Genomic DNA, 18,294 nt, shown 5'->3' with positions numbered 1-18,294 from the left:
AGTTGAATACTTCATACTGGTGATTGTTACTGTACTGCTAAATATTTTTATTCAAAATCAAAGCTGCCATTGGACATATATTACCTCGCCTGGCAAGCTATCTTTCTATAATCTTATTGTTTTTAGGTCTTTTGACTACGAGTACGAATTTCCATTTTAACATATCAACCTTAACATTGCTTTAACCCTAGCTGTGCCAGTGCTTTCTGTTGGATAGTAACTTGTTACCTTTCAACCACCCTAACCACTAAAATATTCTCAATTGCTGAGAACATTTTTGCAGGTTTCATAGAATAATATCATAATATTGGGAAACCGGGACAGTTTTGGGGAAAGTTATTCTCTGTAAATTGGTTACGGATTATAATGCACTGCACGCACTTGTAATGATATGTGGATACGGTTTTATTTTACAGAAGTCTGCATTGCCTGCATTAATTAAAATTTAACTTATTTTTTAAATGTAACGCCATTGAATATAACTTATTGTAAATATTTGCGTGTCGCATATTTTCTAGATTTTTCCATCATTGTTGTCTCAAGATACTTTGTAAATTTAGCCAATCAAATCCGATTCCGCACTTTGCCGCAATTGCACTCATCGAATCGGCGATGAACAGAGGCGTTGTGATTCACGTGTTCTGGAAATTTCTTGGACTGATTAGAAAATTCTCGACTTGCAAGCTTGTATGAATAGCTATTGAACATTTTTCTGTTTAAGCTAATACGTTTAATATCAGTTAAAACGAAAATCGCATTTGATATACCACTCAAGGACAACATTATTATAATTTTCAGATTTGAAATTTATTGATTAGAAAGGCTTGAAGAAGATTCACTCAGAGGAGAAAAGGAAGAGTCACATTTCAGAAGTAAAAGGAACTGGAACTATTAAAAGAGATAAAAAGACGACAGAATGTCTGTTGTTGGAATAGATTTTGGAACCTATTCATGCTACATTGCAGTAGCTAGGGCTGGTGGTATTGAAACCATTGCCAATGAATATAGTGACAGACAAACTCCGTAAGTAGATAAATAAACCTTTTTTTTATTCATTTATTACACTAGTTGTGCATAGATTGAGATACTTACAGTGGTTCCCCACCTTTTCATTTGAGGCTATTTGAATTTGCATTAAACTTGCTACAAAACTTTTCTATTATGGAATGTGTGTAGCAAATCCTGTTATAAGATTTTGGATAATGAGTTGATTATGATAATCCACATCAGAAAATTAACCATTCACAAATAAATTTATAATTGAAAAGCATAGTAAACATGCCAGTCGAGGAGGCCTTAACTTAAAGCATTTTGAGAATCTAAAATGAAACTGAAAATAACCATAAAGAAGAACTTGAATGCAGTAGCTCAGTAGGACCTTGTTAAACATATGGCTATCCCTACCTAACCCTAAAGTAAACCACATATTTGACACTATCCTCTCAAAAGTCTGTGGGCTACACTCTACAGGTATTTTTGCAGCACACTTAAATAATAAAAAAAATAGATGCAATTGGTCTGCCTTCTAAAAATTATACGAAAAATTGTTTCATATCTTGGGTGACAATATAACCTTTACACTTGATTTTTCATGACAAAATTCTTTCTTGGCATAATTTTAAGTGGACATTGGGAAAAGTTCTGCACAAATATACTGATTCTAAGTTCATATCTTTGGTCATCATCTGACTGTTTGAAAGTAATCACACCACTGTGGAAGAATAATGCATGTGATAATGTAAAACAGAATTCATGTCAACTGATTTTTAGAAGTAATATGGGTGCTGGCCTGATTGTCAATGACTTAAACCCAAGAGTAATTATCGAAAAACATGTATTACCAGTATAACAAGATTAACAGATGACTGTTTTTACTAATATCTACCAGATCATCTATTACTATCTTTAGCTCAGTAAATAATAATGTAGAGATAAAACTAAGGTTTCTTTTTGTTGGCACATCAATATAGTTATTGTAGAAATTTAGAGACCCACATCTTGTGGACATATTTTTGTTCGTTTTAGCATCTACCTGTCTATCATTCAGTTTTTCTTCTAACACAGTAAATGTTATAAACTAAGTTTATGTAACAATTTAAGCTTATGTAATAATTTATGAGAAAAGTCTTGAAAAAAGTGATACCAGCATGCCATAAAAAATTTCATTTCCTGGTTTGGATGTCAAAGTTGAACAATGAATGTCAAAACGACAACTTTTTGTGGAGATCTAATTATTTATTTATGCAATATTCAAAAATAAATTTAGTACGGTACACTGTATACAGATATATATAACATTATTAAGCTTATAAAATATGAAATCTTATATTGTAAAATGAGAAGTGAAATCTGCACATTAATAAGATCAAGTCCCATTGGATAGATAATGATCTTACAATTGTTTAAAGGGATACATTTGTCTAAAAAATTAACCAATAACTATAACTGTACTATAATTTTATATTGAACTGTTAAATATTGACAGTATATTGGTAGTGGTGATGCTGATGCCACTAGGGGTACTTATAGAGGCAGGAAAACTTGGGCTTTAGATTCCAAATGTGGAAGCACATTGTGAAAGTCTTTCATTGAGTGTATGAGTAGGTTCTCCTCCAGAAATATTGTGAAAAAAAGAAATGCATTCGGACACATAGTTTGAGGCAGAAAGTGGGGATACAAACAATTTTTTCTGAGGCCCCCTATTTCCCTAATTTGAATTTTATTTAACAGGCTACCGCAATTTTCTTTTTGAAGAATATTATTCAAATTATTTGATTTTGTAGATCATACATATCATTCAATGAGAAGAATAGATGTATGGGAGTTGCTGCTAAACAACAAGCTGTGATGAAGTTTAAAAATACTGTTGCTGGAATCAAACGTTTAGTTGGTAGAAAATATAATGACTCTAGAGCTCAGAGGGAAATGAAGATTCAATTCTCACAAAATGATATTTTTCATGATACTAAAGATGGAAATATATTTATCAAGGTATGGTTGTATGTAAAATAATTTACTTTCACACTCCATTGAACAATAATATAAATATTAGAAGTTATATATGCAGTAGATTGGTTTTCAAGGAAATGAATTAACAGAAAATGTAAATTATTTTGACCTCAAATTTTCCTTAAGATCAATGTATGAAATATTTTGATGTGCAATGTTAACTGTGGCATAGATTTCATTAGAGGGACTGTTTAATGTGCAAATCAAGACACTTTAAAAGCTAGAAGTTTTCTTTTGAACTAAGCTTATAGTCACAGCTCTAAATCCCATCATTAAGAAAAAAGCTCACTGCATAAATTTGTTTTACAAGCTGGATAGAACAAATAGTTAGATCAACCTTTTAATATTGGTTTTGAGAAAAGGAGAGCAGAAGTCTTCAGTCATTGCAACAAATGAAGCATCTGATCTGTCAATTCCTTTTTTTTTTTATAGAATTATGAAATTGTTAAAGGAATTATAAAGAGGTTTTCTAAAAAAGTTCTGTGTATAGGGACATTGATATCATCTGTTTGCACTATTCCAATCTTCAGAAGGGCCTAATGTGATGCAAGCATATTTTGTGATTAGTGACGTCATCGAAAACTGTGGAATTGCAAGAACCATGACGTCTGACTGAAAATTAGAATGGTCCAAATTGATGCTGTCGGTTTTCCAGAGGTTTAAGATAAACCTCTTTATAATCCCTTAAATATAAAACATATTGATTAAAATCTGTTACATTTGTAGGTGGATTATTTAGGAGAAAATCAACAGTTCAGTCCAGAACAAATAACAGCCATGTTATTTACTAAGTTAAAATTAACAGCTGAAGCTGCATTAAAAACTAAAGTAGTTGATGTTGTTATATCAGTAAGTAAATTTCCACAGCTTCAAAATTAAGATATAGGAAAGTTGGAAATTACAGTGCAAGCTACAACTGTTGAAAATGTTAACTATTGTTAATATTAAAAATAGGACCAAGACTCTATGCTGTAGCATCTTCACAATGGTCAAGGTTTTACAATGTTGTCATATACCTTGAGTACAATAACCACTTTTTTGTATCACTGCAGGTTGTAAAGGCAGTGATTTAATTAGATTGTATGCTAGTGAATCAATCAGCCCATGACAGAAAGTCTGTAAAAAATAAGCCATATAAACAGTCTTTCTGTTGACTCTGATTGGCTGCACAATCCAATCAAATCGCTGTATTCCGTGATACAGGAACAGTGACTATTGTAGTCAAGGTATAAGACAAAGTTCGTAATACCTAGACCATTGTGAAGATGCAGCAGAAAATGTCTTTAAAGATGGGTTCCTTGTATTTTAGTGACAAATTAATCAAACTTTTTATGAATTGGTGTTTTGAATGAATTATCATGTATTCTTAATTATATCATCATGTTCTGATTTCATATAATTAAGAGTTTTAACAAATCATAAATGTCTATGTATGTACAGTCTGGATAAACCAAAAAAGGACGTTTTGATCTTTCCTGATCGGTCACTCATTGGAATTCTGCTGACAATTCTCTTCTAATTTAGCTAATTATGAATTAATTATGGACCTGTGAGACAAACTGGTATTTTTCCTAGTCATTAGAACACTTTCTATTCATATAAGTATAGAATTTTCATTTTCATAAATGGAAATTAGGTAATCCATCTTTAATGATTTATTTCAAATATTTTTAACTTATTCAATTGTTTTCTGAAATTTTAGGTACCATCATATTGCACTGATGTAGAAAGGAGAGCATTTTTAGATGCTAGTCAAATGGCAGGATTAAATTGTCTCCGTTTATTGAGTGATACTACTGCAGGTAGGTGTGGCATGTTCAATTCTTAAAAATTCTTCAGAAAGGTGCAGTGCATTGGATTATATTTTAAGTCTATTTTGCTTTATAATTGTGGGACCGGAAACCGGAAGTGTCACAGTTCAACATGTGCAAAAAGTTCAAAATCGGCTCTAGAAGGTGCATTTTTACGTTGATTTTCATTTTTAGTGTCTGTAATCTCTGATCTGATAGCACTTGCAAATTTTGCACTTTTTTGATCAAATTTTGCATTTTGTTTTTGCATCGATTGATCTAAAATTTAAAATGCAAAGAGATATCATTAAGTAAATAACATGTTACTGTCAAATATTTAGTGTTAAAATGGTTAGTGAATTTTACAACCGGGTAATCATCTGCAATAACCATTTGTTACCTGGTTAATTACTAATGATTATAAAAGGAGTTAAAAACTACATTTGCGGAGGTAACTCACCGTTTACTAAACTAGAGTAACTGTAAATGAATACCCAGGAAGATTTTGGTTAGTTCCCTGCGAATTGTCTGTACAAATCAACAGATACCAAACAAACCATTGAAGCGTCTGCTTCAATGTAAGATTACGAGGAGGCCTGTCAGAGTTCAGACGTACTGGTTCCGCACTGGTATAAAACTATTGTCTCAATGAATATTAATAAGCTTGAATTTTCTGTCAAAATTGCTCTCTTTTTACTTCTTATAAAATTGACGGTTAACCGATTATCTCAAATCAGACCTGGTTAGATGTGAAATACTACCTGAAATCGGTTAACTGATTAACCGTTTCAACACTACAAATATTTTACTTCACTTCCGGTTTTAAACGGGGAATCAATTGAAAGTACCACCTACTTCCGGTCGAATAACTTCCATTTTAATTGAAAAAGGTCAACGAAATTTATGCTGATCTTAAGTAAATACGATTACAAAAAAACAAAGAAACAAACATCCAGACCAAAAGCGATACTTCAGCTGCCATATTGAAAAAATACGCTTTCGTAAAACTCAAAATGGGCCTCAGTGTAATTGTTGATAGCTCAAATTTGATGTGTATGTTTTCGCAATCGATTGCACAAAAAACGAATGTGTAGGGTCAAAGGTCATTAACCTTGGCTATCATATGATACTTTGACATTTGACCTCCAACATGTACTTCCGGTTTTATAGCTGGACTTCTCTAACCTAGAGGGTTAATTTTTCTGGTTTCCTAATGTGCTTCTCATGCACTTGACATTGATATATACAATCTTTTTTTGTGAAGCAAAATAGAAATCTTGATTTTTTTCAAATTTGAGTTTTTTAAAAAAAAAGTATTTTTGTCTCTTTGAGCTTGGTGTATGTATATCTTATGACCTATTTGATGTAGAACATTGATATTTGGAATACAACTAGACACTTTAAATATGAATTCACAAAAAAGTTGAGGTGGGCGTGGCACATCCGAGTTGAATTACTAATTGTTTACATTTTGGGGCAGGGGCATAACTCGCATAGGATATGTTTGTTCAAAAAGGGACTTTTTACACAATTACCCATCCTTTTGGCCAGATATTAACCTACACCAATTTTTATAGTAATCTTATAAAAACTTACGTCCATATTAGAATGTGGGTGTATAAAAAGTTGTTATTCAGTAATCTTATTTAGTCTAGTAGAACCTCACTGATCATCATTTGTTTGAACCATTATTTTGTAGCTTCCCTAGCTTATGGTATTTATAAACAAGATTTACCAGCTGAAAATGAAAAAGGTCGTAATGTAGTTATTGTTGATATGGGGTATGCTGCTTTACAAGTTTCTATATGTTCATTCCATAAAGGTAAATTAAAGGTAAGTTGACTAGTACATGTATTGTTATATTAAATATGTAGATATATGTGAAGAATATTCACCTATGTCAAGGCTTGCTGTCATATAATTGTCAAACAATATCATAGATAACTACCTGGTACATTGTGACATAATGCCTGGCAGGCACCATTAATCTCTATTCAAGTAGGCTCATAAATCCAATAAAGTCTATAACCTTGGCTCTGAACCCTTTTTTTCTCCATAGTCTCAAGTACTCTTGATAAGTGTATGTTATCTCCTGGTATCATTTTTCTGATGAAACATGAAAATAATAACTAAAACTTGTGAGGAAAGTGAAATGATCTGCCTTGGCACTAAAAGTGTGAAATGATGAAAGCTTTAATCCATTCTCTGAGAAACATTGATAATATGTTAATAAGATAAAAACTATTTTTATTATTAAAGGTTTTCTTTCATTAATATTGATGTTTTATTAATCAATATTATTATTATTATTATTAATGTTAGAAGTAGATCAACTTCTAAAGATGAGATTCTGGCTCTGATCACTATATTGTTCTTTATGAACCATTGTTAGTCTGTAATATCACTTAGATGGAAGTTAAGGTTAATTTGTCATAGAAAAAGCTAATAGTATAGATTGCATTTGTTTATACACCAAGAGACATTTTTAGACTATAATGAAATATTTGAAAATTCTGCCTAATGTTTTTGAAACATGAAGATTTATTCTATTTGGCAAGATAGCAACATTTCAGTTGTTGACATGATATATTTCAATGAAACTTGATGTGTGTATATATTGATGTTTCTTGAATAAGTTTTATTTTCACAAATTTCAATGAACATAACTTGAGTATCAAAATATGTCTACTGTTTTGATAAAACAGTTCTAATATATATATAGCATTGGTGAGATCTATATGTTATAACCATATTGTTCAGGACAATACATTTGTGAGGTAAATGATTTAGAGATGCTATGTCTAGTGCTGTGTATCATCAATCATCCCACGATACAATATGTATCACGATAGTAGTGTCAGTATACGATACATGTTGCAATGCAAGGGTCACGATACACTACACATAGTGATATAATGTGATGGGATAAAGATTTATCATTTTAACTTCAAAGTTTCAATATATATTAATTTATAACTTTATAACTGTGATATTTGATAATATAGTTGATAGAAGTGGTTAAGAGTCCACTGCCTTATAAAAAGTTTCTAACAATTTCAGTGAAAAAAATTGTTATGTCATAAACCAATAAAGTATTGATATTGAGATATCATGCGATATGGTATGTCCTATCGTGATACATCGATTCACTGATATATTGTGCCAGCACTAGTATGTTAGTGAAATTTTTTGCTGTATGGACCCTGTTGGGAGTATTTAGCTTTTAAGGCGACCACTCGTTACTATTAGAAAATAAACACTATTATGGATAGGAAGGAGTAGTATATCCAGAATTAAAGAATATAAAACAATTTACTATTGAATACTAATTAATGTTATAGGTATTGGCTGTAAGTAATGATCCAGATTTAGGAGGTAGAAATTTTGATCAACTCTTACTGCACCAGTTCTCTGAAGAATTTAAAACTAAATACAAGATAGATGTAATGAGTAGACCTAAAGCTTATATTAGACTTTTACAAGAGTGTGAGAAACTTAAGAAATTAATGAGCGCTAATACTCAGAAAATTCCTCTGAATGTAGAATGTTTAATGGATGATAAAGATGTCACTTCTGGTATGGACAGGTATGTTGATTATTAGTTATTAGTCACTGTTCCAAATTTTCTCATATCTGAAACATGATGGTTTATCATGTGGCCTCTCATGCCCCTTTAATGACGCTGTCCTGGCAAAATTTCCCTCATTGCATTCTTCATGTCATTTTAGTCGCACATAATGGAGAATATATTTGCATCAAAATATAGTCAAATGAATGTGTCCAGTTAAGGCTCAGTGATATTAGTTCAAGCATTAATGTATCACGATAATATGGGTAATTGGGTATATGTAGCTATAGTTTTTACTGGTTTTTGAAACAAAATTATGATCTAGAAATTTTAAATGTAACATAAAACATCTGTTTCAAATATTAAGTTACTTATTAAAATTGTGTAGATGATCTTATCTGAACAAAAATATAATGATATATCATGATAATTACCATATATCAAGATATGGCGATATTTCAGTATTTTTCAGTTAGGCAATATAATTAACAATACGAATTCCTTTACTGGTATATTGCCCAGTCCTAAGTCTAGTGGATCAATTCACTTGATAATAGTACAATATAATTGTTTAAATGTAAAGAGATTGTCTTACAAGACAGTGAATTAAATTACAAATTGTAAATCAAGCTCCTAAATCGTTCTAGAAATAAAAAAAATTACCTTGGAACAGACAAGCTTTGATTCTACAAGTATAAAAACTGATACACAAGCTATAGTAGACTTGATACGAGTTGGTGTGTTGCTTGTTACAAAATTCTATCAAACGTTAAATACAAACTTCTCAAAATAAATAGTTGTGACATATTATTGTGTTAAAAGAATAAATATATAAAGCATGTTATTTGTTCATTGTAGAACTACATTTGAAGAGTTAGCAAGTAAAGCAGGTTTATTAACAAGAGTAGAGAATACAATGAGAGCTATACTAGATTATTCCAGTAAGTTCATCTTTAGTATTCACTGTCCTGATATTGTAGTATATCATTTGAGATAATAACAGGGTTTTCTTGGTTTAAAGATCAAAACGTTTTGAGTGGTTGCATTGGTGGTAACAAAACAGTTATATGTTGTAAGAAATACTGTTTTATCTATGAAGTTTTCATCCAAGAGATATTTAAAAAGCATTTAGTTTATCCCTCGACAGTTGTACATTAAAGAAGAGGAGGCTGTCCTGACAAAAATCCCTCATTGAACACTGAATGGCATTGCCCCTTTTGCACTAGCCCAATGGTCCAGAAAAGTAGGATCTAAATTTCATTTGATTGTCGACACAGAAATATTAACAGGCCTATAAATGAGCTAGTTTTTGATAATAAAAATGTTGATTATATTACAGATGTTAAGTTAGGTGATGTACATTCAGTAGAAGTTGTTGGTGGTTCTAGTCGTTTACCATGTGTGAAAGCCTTGGTAAATAAAGTATTCAATATGGAACCCAGTACAACTCTCAATTCAGATGAAGCTGTATCAAGGGGTTGTGCTCTACAGGTAGGTAAAAGTTTAGTAAAAACTTATGTCCGTTTTTGTGCATGGTATTGCTCAGTTGGTTAGAGTGGTGACATTTTGACATCATTTGTTTGGTTAATTGGAGCAAGAAATTATCTAGTATTTTATTTTGAGTTAGTGGATTTGAATAAGTCCTTCTTTCCTGAATAGACAATCTAGAAGATGCATGAATGCTTTGCCATAAAAATAAGAATTAGGTATATGATATGATATTGAGCAAGACAAATTGTTGTCATTTCAGTGTGCTATATTATCACCTACTTTCCGTGTTCGAGATTTTAATATCACTGACTGTCAACCCTATTCTATAACATTACATTATACTGGTTCTGTAGAAGATGAAAAGTAAGTCAAGTTTTTGTTATTTTCTCTCTCAAGTCTTTTGTCTATATGTAAATTTGGCTACAGTTTAGTGACTTTAATCAGTCAACTTAATTGAAAGTGATGGTGTAGTTCTTGGATATCTGGTAATGTTTACATACGATGTATAGCTTGTGCACTAAAAGTGTGAAATGATGAAAGCTTTAATCCATTCTCTGAGAAACATTAATAATATGTTAATAAGATAAAAACTATTTATATTATTAAAGGTTTTCTTTCATTAATATTAATGATGTTTTATTAATCAATATTATTATTATTATTATTAATGTTAGAAGTAGATCAACTTCTAAAGATGAGATTCTGGCTCTGATCACTATCAATCTGATCAAAATCTCTTAAGTGTTGTTGTTGTTCAAAAGTACTGTCTGTAATTCTGAAGAAATTGTGTCTTATTTATTCTTCCTTTATTTCACTAAAGGACTTCATATTAACTTTTAATATGTGTTAGAAAAAGCTGGCACATTTCACACGGAGCCCAGTTGCACCCACTGATCCAGACTCAAGTGAAGTGAAATGATGAAAGCTTTAATCCATTCTATGAGAAACATTAATAATATGTTAATAAGATAAAAACTATTTTTATTATTAAAGGTTTCCTTTAATTAATATTAATGATGTTTTATTAATTGTGGGACTTTGCTTTTAGCAAAGTCCCAGTTTGTTATCGAAATGTCCCTTCTTTTTTTTTTCGTTTCGTCCACACCTTCCTGTGCTTAGACTGCAGTAGTTGCAGCAACGTTTCAAATTTCATAGACCTTCTATATAGGTGACGATGTGCATAAATATAAATTGGAACATTTTTGCAAAACTGGAAGTGCCACAGTTCCACATGTGCAAAAAGTCGAAAATCGGCTCTAGAAGGCGTATTTTTGCATCGATTTTCTTCGGGTTTTCATTTTTACAATCTACCTGTAATTTCTGACCTGATAGCACTTAAAAAATTACGAAACGAAAAAAAAAAGAAGTGTTTTAACATTTGGATATTTTCGATTTTGACCTTTGTTGACATTTGTTGACCTATATCTTTTGACCTGTATTATGTAGGAGCTTGTCATTTCGAACATAACGTAACATTCTGAATATCAATTAACCTATGCAAAAAAAATTGAAGTGGGCGTGGCACATCCGGGTTAAATTACTCATTATTGACATTTTTGGCCAGGGGCATAACTCGCAAAGTATACATTTGTTCAAAATGGAACTTTGCATACAATTACCTCATATTGTGAGCCACTTTGTCTTAGAATTTCGGTTGTTTCCGCTTCTTAGTTCAAAAAAAGGAACAGGTTTTGGAAATTCAAAATTTTCAATTTTTGACCTTGACCTTTGTAGGATCAAACGTCATTGCCATTGGCTTTCTATTTATACTTTTATATTTGCTGTCCTATAAAAAATGAAAATTTCCCAACTTTAGACCGTTCTTGCGCTTGAGCTAATTATCGTGGAAGGATGATTTTTTCGGGGTCTTTTGCAATTTGCTACATTTGCAAAGTCCCACTCTGTGCCACGAGTGGCTCTAGTCAATATTATTATTATTGATGTTAGAAGTAGATCAACTTCTAAAGATGAGATTCTGGCTCTGATCACTGATAATAATTTACCAGATCATCCATCATATTACATTCATACAAAAAGTTGTTGCTGTGTACCATCAGCTGTCAAAGCAAATACTTACAGGACAGTATCCCTTGGAATTTTATATCAAAGAAATAGTTGTCTGTTTCTTTTTGGGTTATTTAGAAAAAATGTTGAATCTACATTCTTATAAAGTCAAGTTATCAAAACAGACCTGTTTATTATACTGTCTTATCAAATGATATTTTAGTTTATAATTTTGTTTGTTTGAATTTATTTTAGTTCCTTAGAAGTGTTCTCTAAATTTCATCCCATACCATTCTCTAAGATGTTAACATTTTATCGTAAAGAACCATTTGAATTAACTGCTAGATATACATATCCTAAAGAGGTACCCTATCCATCAGATCTTATAGGTAAGCTATTATATATTTAATACCCTATCCATCAGATCTTATAGGTAAGCTATTATATACTTAGTACCCTATCCATCAGATCTTATAGGTAAGCTATTATATACTGAGTACCCTATCCATCAGATCTTATAGGTAAGCTATTATATACTTAGTACCCTATCCATCAGATCTTATAGGTAAGCTATTATATACTTAGTACCCTATCCATCAGATCTTATAGGTAAGCTATTATATACTTAGTACCCTATCCATCAGATCTTATAGGTAAGCTATTATATACTTAGTACCCTATCCATCAGATCTTATAGGTAAGTTATTATATACTGAGTACCCTATCCATCAGATCTTATAGGTAAGCTATTATATACTTAGTACCCTATCCATCAGATCTTATAGGTAAGCTATTATATACTGAGTACCCTATCCATCAGATCTTATAGGTAAGCTATTATATACTTAGTACCCTATCCATCAGATCTTATAGGTTAGCTATTATATACTTAGTACCCTATCCATCAGATCTTATAGGTAAGCTATTATATACTTAGTACCCTATCCATCAGATCTTATAGGTAAGCTATTATATACTTAGTACCCTATCCATCAGATCTTATAGGTAAGCTATTATATACTGAGTACCCTATCCATCAGATCTTATAGGTAAGCTATTATATACTTAGTACCCTATCCATCAGATCTTATAGGTAAGCTATTATATACTGAGTACCCTATCCATCAGATCTTATAGGTAAGCTATTATATACTTAGTACCCTATCCATCAGATCTTATAGGTAAGCTATTATATACTGAGTACCCTATCCATCAGATCTTATAGGTAAGCTATTATATACTTAGTACCCTATCCATCAGATCTTATAGGTAAGCTATTATATACTGAGTACCCTATCCATCAGATCTTATAGGTAAGCTATTATATACTTAGTACCCTATCCATCAGATCTTATAGGTAAGCTATTATATACTTAATACCCTATCCATCAGATCTTATAGGTAAGCTATTATATACTGAGTACCCTATCCATCAGATCTTATAGGTAAGCTACTATATACCACTAGTTTATTTCAAATCTTGGTGAAGGAATCTAACCCAATGAGCCTTTTCACTTGTAAACACATTGTACAATGTTTTTCCAAATTTGGATAGAACTTGGTATATGCATGTAGATATGCTTACAATGTAAAAGTCAAATCTTGGCTGGCAAATATTTGGTCACAGATACTCCTGTTCTTAAATTTGGGACAATTACTTCATTTTGATCTTTGGGAATCAGTTTTATTCAGGCCGTTTTCTAATTTTTCCCTCATTGCACACTGCTTGGCATTGCTACTCCTCAACTCTATCAGGAATACATTTTGAAAAACGTAATATAAAGTAATATTTGCTATGCCATTTCCAAAAGTCCTTAATGCGTAAATAAGAAATGTATCCTCTTTTTTTCAGCATCTTTTAAGATTAACAATATTGTACCCCATGCTAATGGTGATAGTAATAAAGTAAAATTGAAAGTAAGAATCAACAATCAAGGTATATTTGTAATACCGTCTGCCAGTATGTATGAGAAACTAGATCAAGATGAGGACAAAGATCAAGAGTCCATGGATGTTGATGATGAAGAAAAGAAAGCAGAAGAATCTAGCAGTGGAGAGACCATGAAATCTGATGACTCTCCTGAATCGGAGGTATGTTTAGTAGAGCTAGAAATTCAAAATTGGATTCTTTAATGGTATAGCTAATCATGTATTTATTACAATAGTTATAAGGTAACATGGGAGTGAAAACAGTAATACAGTACTTATATGTGTCCGTTCAATTGTAGGTACCAATGCAAACTGAAGCTCCCAATGATGTTGATGCCAAGGCTAAAGAAAATGACTCAACTAATGTGAATGGATCTGAAGGAAAAGTATAAACATTTGAGATATTAATCTTATCAGTTAACATGCAGTTTGAGACCTAAAACTAAAAAATTACAAATGAGTTAAAAGATAGAAATGGTTAGAGGTGGAGGTATTCTTAAAAAAAAAAAAAAAAGTAGTACTGCAGCCAACAATAAACTTCCTTGCACTAAAAGTGTGAAATGATGAAAGCTTTAATCCATTCTCTGAGAAACATTGATAATATGTTAATAAGATAAAAACTATTTTTATTATTAAAGGTTTTCTTTAATTAATATTAATGATGTTTTATTAATCAATATTATTATTATTATTATTAATGTTAGAAGTAGATCAACTTCTAAAGATGAGATTCTGGCTCTGATCACATGTGTCATTATTCATTGGTACTGTCTGAATTTTTGACAACATTTGTCATGTGTACATTCTTTCCTTTGGATTTCACATATAGAATTTTTATTTCTCTAGTTGATATTTGTTTGACTTCTGTTACATTCTACGGCACTAAATGTCAGTCAGACATGCCTGAATGTGGACTTGACAGTCAGTAAACACATGAAGAACAGACTATTTATTGTTATTGTGTGTATTGACAGGAAGAAGAGAAGAAGGTAAAGAAAGCTAAGAAGACAACACGTAGTATAGATTTACCAATAGAATCTAGCTTTTTACAACTACCCAAACACCAACTTACAGCACATACTGATTCTGAGGTATTTATCATTATATAATATGGCTATTTCTATCAAGATTCATTCTGCTGTTTGGATCATTGATATTTAGGTTTTTTTATTTTCCAAAGATCCAGTTTTCAAGATGTCTCAACCAATAATCAGAGGTGTTCCTTTTTGATTTTTCATTTTCATTAATTTCATGAAATAGTTCCTCCTTTAGCAAAAGGGGTGTCAATGAACACTTAAATTAAAGGAGCCAGGTCACGTATTCTTGGCGCTAGGATGTCTTAGGTTTTTATCTTCTGACATTGATTCTAGGACATCTTAGTGCTAAGATCATTTCGAGAATACATGGCCAGAACTTCATGCCTTATTCAAATCAATCTCCCCATCCAACACCTGGAAAGTCAAGACTGAGAGAAACTACCTACATACATTGCAAACCAAAATTTTAATGTGCAATTGAAACCCAGTCTGTAGTAGTAGTGATGTATTTAAATGTGTCTGTGTATTTTAGTTAAAGTTTAATAATCAAGACAAGCTAGAGAAAGAAAGATTAGATGCTAAGAATGCTGTAGAAGAATATGTTTATGATATGAGAGATAAATTAGGTGGAATTTATGAACAATATGCTACAGAAGATGTAAGTAGACATTGTCTCGACTCTCTGTAGTCTAATTCTTGAATGTAAACTCTAACAGATCAGCACCCCTCATCGAAAAAGAAAACTTTTCTACTGGGTTTGTAAAGTCAGAACCCCTTTCCATATAGTCCATGTAGCTAATAATTCTAATTTGATGTGATGATTTTATCTTTTTACACTGATTAATAATGATGAGGTCCCACTAGTTCAATAGCTTTTGTGGTTTGAATTCACATCACATGGCATGCGAAACTTCAGTTAGGGATATTAGTACTGTACAAGTTAGTAGAGTGGTATATTTTTATGACTATTTTGTATTTAGGATCGAAATGCATTAACACTGAATTTAGAAGATACAGAGAACTGGTTATATGAAGATGGAGAAGATGTGAATAAAGAAGCCTATGTTGATAAATTGAAAGAAATCAAGGTTTGTTGTGTTGTCTTTATGTTATAGATGTCAAAGGTCATTGTTTGCCATTTTCTGGAGTTAATTTTTGTCTTGAATATATGTAAGTAGTGTACAGAAGTAATAGAACTGCATGAAAATTGCATAATCCCTTCAAATTTACTTCAAACCAAAAATTTCCATTTCTATTTCTTTATATGTCTTTATAAAGTCGCTGTGAACACTATCGCTGATAAGCTTAGCCAGCTTCTGAGACTAAGGTACAATTGGTCTAACGAATGGTGAACATGTCCCTTTTAAGAATAAAGTTAATAGGTATTGTTCTGCTATTTGATTCACATTTATTTAATGGTATATGAAGTTGGCATATTAATTAGATGAAGCTGTCTAGCAAACTTAGCTAGACAAAACCTGAAAATAACCCTAAATCAACCCCACCAAAACTATTCTATTTCTCTCTTTATAGAATAAAGGTGATCCTATTAAAACAAGATATCAAGAAGCCCAAGTAAGACCAGCAGTATTTGATGAATTAGGCAAGAGTATTCTACAGTATAGAAAATTCCTAGATGAATGGGCCAAGAAGGTAAGTACAACCAGACTTTGTTGTTTGTTCTTTTAAAATTACTTGACAGAAAAATATAATGACAAGCATTCAAATAGATACTTGGGTGGTTAAATTGTCAGGCCATTTCCATTTAGCTTTTTAGCATAATATGATTTTTGGAGACACATTTTGTCCAACATCTTTCTTCAATAAATTAATTATCATTTTAGAATATCATTTCCTACCCAGAAATTTCGAGCGAAAATTTCTCACATATGGCTGAATGTTGAGTTCTAAAACTTCGAATTTCACAATATTTTCTCATAGATGTCAAATACAAGTCAATCTAAGAAGTTTTAAAACTGATATTCCAATTAACATTAAAAAAATCAGAATAAAATTTGAATAAGCAAGAAAAACATTAAGGCAGTAGTAATTCCAGACCAGAGTTATGATAATGTTAAGTTTTTCTGGAATTAAGAGAGTTAGACTCAGAATGGAGTCTCTAATGCACATTCAAACGTCAGAAACTTCATTTTCTTTTTTTTTTTTAAATAGAAATGCACCTTTTTTATACATATATAGACATATTTTTTGAATTATTTGTAATATACTACTTGTTAACAGGATGAGAAGTATGACCATATTGATAAAGCTGATGTAGATAAAGTTGATAAATGTGCTAGAGATAAAATGGACTGGTATGAAAAACATCTCAATTTACAGAAACAAACTCCATTACATCAAGATCCACCCATCTCATCTCATGAAATCAATGAACAAAGAAAGGTATAGTTGTTTTGATATTCTTGAATTCTTTGTTCAAATGTTCTTTTTGCTTCTGTCTTGCCTTGTCTGACCCTGGTATAGTATTCATTTCCTTTTCTGACGCTGGTATAGTATTTATTTCCTTGTCTGACCCCAGTATTCATTTCCTTGTCTGACCCTGGTATAGTATTCATTTCCTTGTCTGACCCTGGTATAGTATTCATTTCCTTGTCTGACCCTGGTATAGTATTTATTTCCTTGCCTGACCCTAGTATTCATTTCCTTGTCTGACCCTGGTATAGTATTTATTTCCTTTTTCTGACCCTGGTAGTTATTTCCTTGTCTGACCCTGGTATTCATTTCCTTGTCTGACCCTGGTATTCATTTCCTTGTCAGACCCTGACATTCATTGCTTTGTCTGACCCTGGTATTCATTGCTTTGTCTGACCCTAATATTCATTGCCTTGTCTGACCCTGTTCTGCTATCTTTTGAGGGAAAGTATCTTGTGTATGTTGTCTCACTGTGTTTTGTTGTTTCAGGCTCTGGATGCAGTATGTAAATCTATTGTAAATAAACCAAAACCAAAAGTAGAACCTCCAAAAGAGGAGAAAAAGGAAGAGAAAAAAGATGATGCGAAAAATGGAGCTGGTGATAAAGGAACATCAGAAGCCAATGACTCTACCAAACCTCCAAATCCTAATGCCACACCCGATATGGAAGTTGATTAATGATACATGTTTATATATAGTAAATTATTATAATTTTTATGGGCTATATAGACTGGCATCATTATATATGATACATCAACATATTTGATGTTCCCGTTCATTCTCTAACATTGTTGCTAGCCCAGCTGAAAATTGTGCAGTGACATTAATGGCGAGGGACCAAATAATTGATAACAATACAATCTTCATGCCTAATTGTTATATAATAGCTGAACAAATTATGCATCATATGTACTTCTTGACAAATTTCAGCACATATTGTAAAGCATTAGAAAATAATTTTAAAGCCCTCTATTTATTGTTATATGTTTGTCCTTTCATGGATTGTAAAAATTTGAAGCTAGACAGTCGAGAT

The 18,294-nt window shown here is 31.7% G+C and overlaps 1 protein-coding gene across 1 annotated transcript; it reads left to right on the top strand.

Annotated features, from left to right (window-relative positions):
* Window positions 1-916: 916 nt before the first annotated feature.
* Window positions 917-17,939, top strand: LOTGIDRAFT_111562 (hypothetical protein; the record flags this gene model as incomplete). Its single annotated transcript, XM_009049059.1, has 17 exons — window positions 917-1,023; window positions 2,784-2,991; window positions 3,736-3,858; window positions 4,712-4,811; window positions 6,499-6,632; window positions 8,141-8,385; window positions 9,226-9,308; window positions 9,707-9,858; window positions 10,118-10,221; window positions 12,118-12,251; window positions 13,715-13,953; window positions 14,781-14,882; window positions 15,361-15,486; window positions 15,809-15,916; window positions 16,362-16,481; window positions 17,070-17,231; window positions 17,751-17,939. 17 exons carry the CDS (start codon window positions 917-919, stop codon window positions 17,937-17,939), a joined length of 2,436 nt encoding a protein of 811 aa, XP_009047307.1.
* Between the last annotated feature and the right edge of the window lie 355 nt (window positions 17,940-18,294).

Source organism: Lottia gigantea, assembly GCF_000327385.1.
Source record: "Lottia gigantea unplaced genomic scaffold LOTGIsca_13, whole genome shotgun sequence".
Lineage (NCBI taxonomy): Eukaryota > Metazoa > Mollusca > Gastropoda > Lottiidae > Lottia > Lottia gigantea.
The sequence above is the reverse complement of the archived record's forward strand: the minus strand, read 5'-3'. Positions and strand labels throughout refer to the sequence as shown.